The 5220-nt window shown below is 44.4% G+C and overlaps 1 protein-coding gene across 1 annotated transcript; it reads right to left on the bottom strand.

Moving 5' to 3' along the window:
- Nucleotides 1-1475: 1475 nt before the first annotated feature.
- LOC101849520 lies at nt 1476-2045 on the bottom strand. The gene has a single exon (XM_005113258.1). It carries the CDS (start codon nt 2043-2045, stop codon nt 1476-1478), a length of 570 nt encoding a protein of 189 aa, XP_005113315.1.
- Nucleotides 2046-5220: the final 3175 nt, after the last annotated feature.

Raw genomic sequence — 5220 nt, 5'->3', positions numbered from 1 at the left:
TCTGGGTCTTCAGAGGTCAAAATTATCTCTGCTTTAGCGTTCGGGTAAAATCTGATAAAGCGGAATCTATATCTATTATCTATTTGTGGTGGCCGAATTTTGCTATTCAAAAGGCTTTTTAATGGCTGCATCGATCGACATGCGGTTTTCACCAAAAGATTCTTTAAAATATTCTCCAGATCATGGCGCCCTTCGTTTTTTCAGTTTTGAGACAGTTTTGCTGAAAAAAGCTAAATTTCTTTATTTCGCCGATCGCTTTTGTAGGCCGACGCTTCTGTCTCGGTAATTTTAGAAAACGGGCAAGCAATATTTCGCGAGGCCCATTTTGTTTTGAGAGTGTAGATCCAAACCTTATAATTTTTTGCATCTCTCATGTCAAGATTCATTACCCCTTTCCAGTAGAGTGTAAATATAGTAGGCCAATGACTTTTAGTTGATATTAAAGCACCGATCATTCCTTTCATCGAAAGGGGGCCCAGCTAGTATTATATAAAAGTGGACTTGGGAGGCTTTGTGCGCAAACTCCTCCCTTATTACGTAACCCACACCTTTGAAACTTTGCAGGTGCCCACAACATCCATGTGGCTAGGACATAACTTTAAAAAATCCACGCAAACTGCCGTCCCCGATTTTTCCAAAATGCTTTGTTTCGTCCGCACAGAATCTAGGGAAAGTCCGTCTTCTAAGACGCCATTGTAAACAAGTCAGGTTTCCGTTCACTATCTGTACGCACTGCTTCCCCACCTTTGAAATTCTGGAGTGTACAACCACGAAAGCGGAATAGAGGATCAGTCTATACGTCTATTTTATAATATACTGAGGTGCAAAATAAAAATGCGAATTTTTATTACACCACAATGATTGACAAGATGCAACACACAGGTTTCAAGTATTTGTTGTGTTTATTAACTGAAGCTTTGCACACTTCTTGAGTGATATAGCTGACATGAACTGAGGGTTCAACATATTCATCTGAGCTCACGTTGACCTTGACCTTGGTGAGCAAACTTAATAACGCGTATGGCCTCCACGTGCTGCGATTACAACGAGGCATCTTCTGTTCATAGAGTTAATCAAACGGTTAATCTGGCCATTTTGGATGCCATCGAAGATCTGGATGATGGCTGCAGTCAACTGGGCTGTTGTTCGAGGCCGTGGCTGCATCTGGTTAAGCTGTCTTTGGATCACGTCCCACAAATGTTCAATAGGGTTCAAGTCAGGTTATCGAGGTGGGTGTGCCAATAAATTGACATTGTTCTGCACCAAGAAGTTCTGGGTAGCACGTGCGGTATGTGGCCGTGCGTTGTCTTGTTGATACAGGAAGTTAGAATGCCTCTGTAGAAAGGGCACCACATGAGGTGCCAAGACTTGTGCAATGTAGCGCTGAGCCGTGACGCTGTTTTCACGTCCTGGACCAATGTTTTGGAACATGACAGTTCCCACTCTATGATTCAACGCCATGGCTCCCCATATCATCACATTCTCGCCTCCCCAGGGGTCACGCTCCATAATGTTCTTGTCGTCGTAGCGAGTCGTGCCTCTACGCCACACACGGACACAGCCATTCGCTGGATCCACACGAACCTGCTTTCATCACTGAAGAGGACTCTCCTCCACTGTGCGTTCCGCCAGTTGACATGCGCCTGCACCCATTGTAGCCGTTGCTGTCGAGGCCTTGGTGTTAGGACAGCTCCCTGGTAAGGACGCCTGCAGTGAAGACCAGCAGTCACTAACCTCCGTGACACAGTCCAGCGGCTAAGTTGGCGTCCAGTCGTTCCCATGGTTGTCCTGGCAGTCTCTGCAGCCGGCAGAAACGGATCGCGGCGGTGCCGACGAACGATGACACGATCATGGGCCGGAGTTGTCACCCTTGGTCTTCCGCTTCTTGGTCGATCTGTTGTGGTCGCTGTCGCTTGTAATCGGTTCCGAAGGTGATAAATGGTGCTTGGGTGAACACTAAAAACCTGGGACACCTGTTCCACCAACTCACCGGTCGCCAGTCGTCCGACTGCCCTTTCACTGTTTTCCCTTGATAGCATTGGCATGTCTGTAGCTCGTCTGTTCCGATAGGAATGCAGCTTTTCGAGGCTTGGATTTTACAGGCATACGCCCAGGACTGAGTGAGCATAAACTCACCACTCACAACAAGTTGCAAGTGTGTCCCAGTGGTGAGTGATGACTCGTGAGTTGTGTATTGCTTACGTAGCCAATGACATCTTTGCGACGCTCAAAAATGCCCAATCAAGACGCTTGAGGCAAGTTTTGGGTGATATGAGTTCATATCACACAACTATTAACTCAGCATGGGGCGGTTACAACAACGTAAAAAAATCGAGTTTCTTTTGCACCTCACTATAGATCTGTATTTGGCAACTTGGAAACGCGTGTGTCACTTTTCTCTCAATATTTATTGCTCCATTCCAGTAGAGCGTCGTAAATGTAGTAGGCCAATGACTTTCAGTTGATGCACCGATTATTCCTTTCATCGAAAGGGAACCCAACTAGTAAGCAATAAAGACAATTGGCACTGAAGCATCCACTGACAAACTCCACATGACCCGATCTTGCTCGTGGCTCCCGGTCTAGACTTAACTTTCGTCAGAGAAGCCTGATAGCGAATCTTAAAATATCATCAGAAACCGGAAAATCTTACCAGATCGAAAGTCACGCTGACAATATTAGTTGAACAAAATTTTTTTAATTAGTTTGATACGAGAAAATTCCAACCAAGGCATGTTCGTTTTACTTTTAGTAAGGTTTTACAGCGCTCGCAATTGCATACCGTCATATGAGCGCCTAGGGGTGGATGTCAAATGAGAAGTCTAAACGGGGAATCAGGCTTACTCTGCTCACCTCTCTAGCCTCAACCGCACGAAGTCTGCTTCGACTATCAGGCACCCCGGAAATAGCAGTTAACGAGAGAGTGACTGACATACAAAAGAAGTAGAGGGAAAATGGCGATAGTAAGGATGAGGAAAGAAAAAGTAGCAGTTCCCCCTGCGTTGTTTCAGCACAGTATGGATAGGAACATTGATAAATCAGCTCATTTACAATTCTACTATGCATAAAAACATGTTTATATCTCCCCTTTGGGGATGGCCTTAATACACTTCAGTCAGTAGCACTGCCCTGAGGGGAAACCAAGGCATGCCGCGAGTGTGACAGTCGCTACAATTAACTAGCGATGATGGTCAATGAGGACTCTCAAGGGAGGTTTAGTCTATTCAAATGAGAGTGTATTAACGGACAAAAAGATAGTTTAGTTTTAGTAGAGGTTCTACGGCGCTCGCGACTGCATAAGTCATATGAGCGCCTGAAGATTAGAGGTGTTACAAGAGAGTAACGAACATAAAAAGAAGGGGAGATAAGGACGATAGACGTTTGATAAGAAAGAAGAAGCAAACCACACCAGAGCACCCGCCAACCACCCACACAAAATGATAAATAGACAAACAGACGGATAAAATTAACAGTCCCCAAAGATAGAACAGACAGAGGAGGGTGCTGGAAAGACAATTAATTTAAGGCGGAGCCAAACGGCAGGGAAATGGTCAAAGGGAGATAACACTCGAAATTACGGAATGCACATCTGCCTAAAGCGTAATGTTCTTTGTATTACCTGTATTACTTGTCCTGGACAACAACACCATTGCACACCGGATAGGTCCATAAGTGCTCAGTTCCTCTCAGTACTAAAACCCGCACGGTATCCATACTGATTGTCCCTTTGGCTCTCTGATTATGGCGACGTCTTTCCTTTCCAGATAATAGTTCATTTCTATCTTCTCCCCTCTTTATCCCCATTTCCCGCATCCTGATGATTGCGTGGTGTTCTCCTGTATTCCTGTCTTCCTCATCCCGCAACCATTAAAGCCCTTTGTAAAGTTTACATTCAGTTTGCTAATTGTTTCTCTTGCCGCCTGTAATTTCGTTTGGGTTTGTTTTTTGTTGGTGCTCTTGTTGTTTTGCTGTTATTGCTTTTAATGTTTGTTTGTTTGTTGTTGGGTTTTTTTTTACAGTTTTTCGTTGTTGTTGTTTTTGTTTTCTTTAGGGGGGGGGTTGTTATCTTTTGCTTCTAACAAAAAACTGAAAGGGTGGCTCATGAAAAAGATTTAGGGAATACAGTGGAACTCGGTTTCAACGAGAACTCGGATTCAACGAGATGAGATAGATTCCCCGTTGTTATTCTTCTTTAAAATCATTTTTTTTTTTTTATAACCCAGATTCAACGAGCACTTAAATCAGCGAGCTCGGATTCAACGAGGTCGCTTCTAGAGTGAACAGCCCCCGCAGACGCGGCTTCGCTCTTCTTTCTCCCACAACGAACTTTATCTATACCCGGAAACCATCCATTGCACCTGAATCGAGAACCATTATACACGTAGCCGATTGCATGCGACCAACCAGCGGCCTTTTTTCATACCAACACATGCGTTGTTGGCACGCGCACGTGTCTACTCTGGTGTGTGTCGGGGTTGGATGGGGGCCTGCATACGTGTGGCTGTGTGTGCGTGTCGGGGAGGGGCGCTAGCGGTCCGGGCGATGAACGTCGCAGATACAAACACGTCACAGTCTTTTTTTCTGTAGGCAACTGATCATTATTACAATGATAAGCTAGCCTAGTCTTGACGTAGATATACGTAATGTATTGTGCGCTAGTCTATGGAATCAAAAGTTACCGTATGCTAGGCTCTACACAGCAACACAACTTTTTGGTAAACAATCGAGATGACACAGGCGTGTGCATTTGAACGAATCGGTCCTTTTTTTGCACAGCTCATAATATGCAGGCATTTCAGGCACTATTTGTGACTTCTCTTTATACATTACTTGCTCAGTGTCTGTAATTATCTGTAATTATCTACACAAAACCTCATGTTTGCTATAACGAACACTCGGATTCAACGAGGTTTTAGGCCAGGCCCGGCGACCTCGTTGAATCCGAGTTCTACTGTACACATTGGAGGGAATCGATCAAAGGGAGATAATTCACGAAATTACGGAAAGCACGTCTGCCTTACATTTATCTCCCTTGGACAGTTATGTATTCTGTAAGTTTTTTGTTTCCCTTGCTGCCTTTGATTTAGTTGTCTTCTTTAGATCTAGTTTTTTTCTTGAAAAAATATTGTTGAAAGGGTTGCTCATCACAAACAAAGATAGTAAACATACACACACACTCAACACACACACACACACACACACACAAACACACACGCACAT

This window comes from Aplysia californica, unplaced genomic scaffold, assembly GCF_000002075.1.
Source record: "Aplysia californica isolate F4 #8 unplaced genomic scaffold, AplCal3.0 scaffold01785, whole genome shotgun sequence".
Classification (NCBI taxonomy): domain Eukaryota; kingdom Metazoa; phylum Mollusca; class Gastropoda; order Aplysiida; family Aplysiidae; genus Aplysia; species Aplysia californica.
Note: the sequence above shows the minus strand (reverse complement) of the source record. Positions and strands in the feature narration are given on the sequence as shown.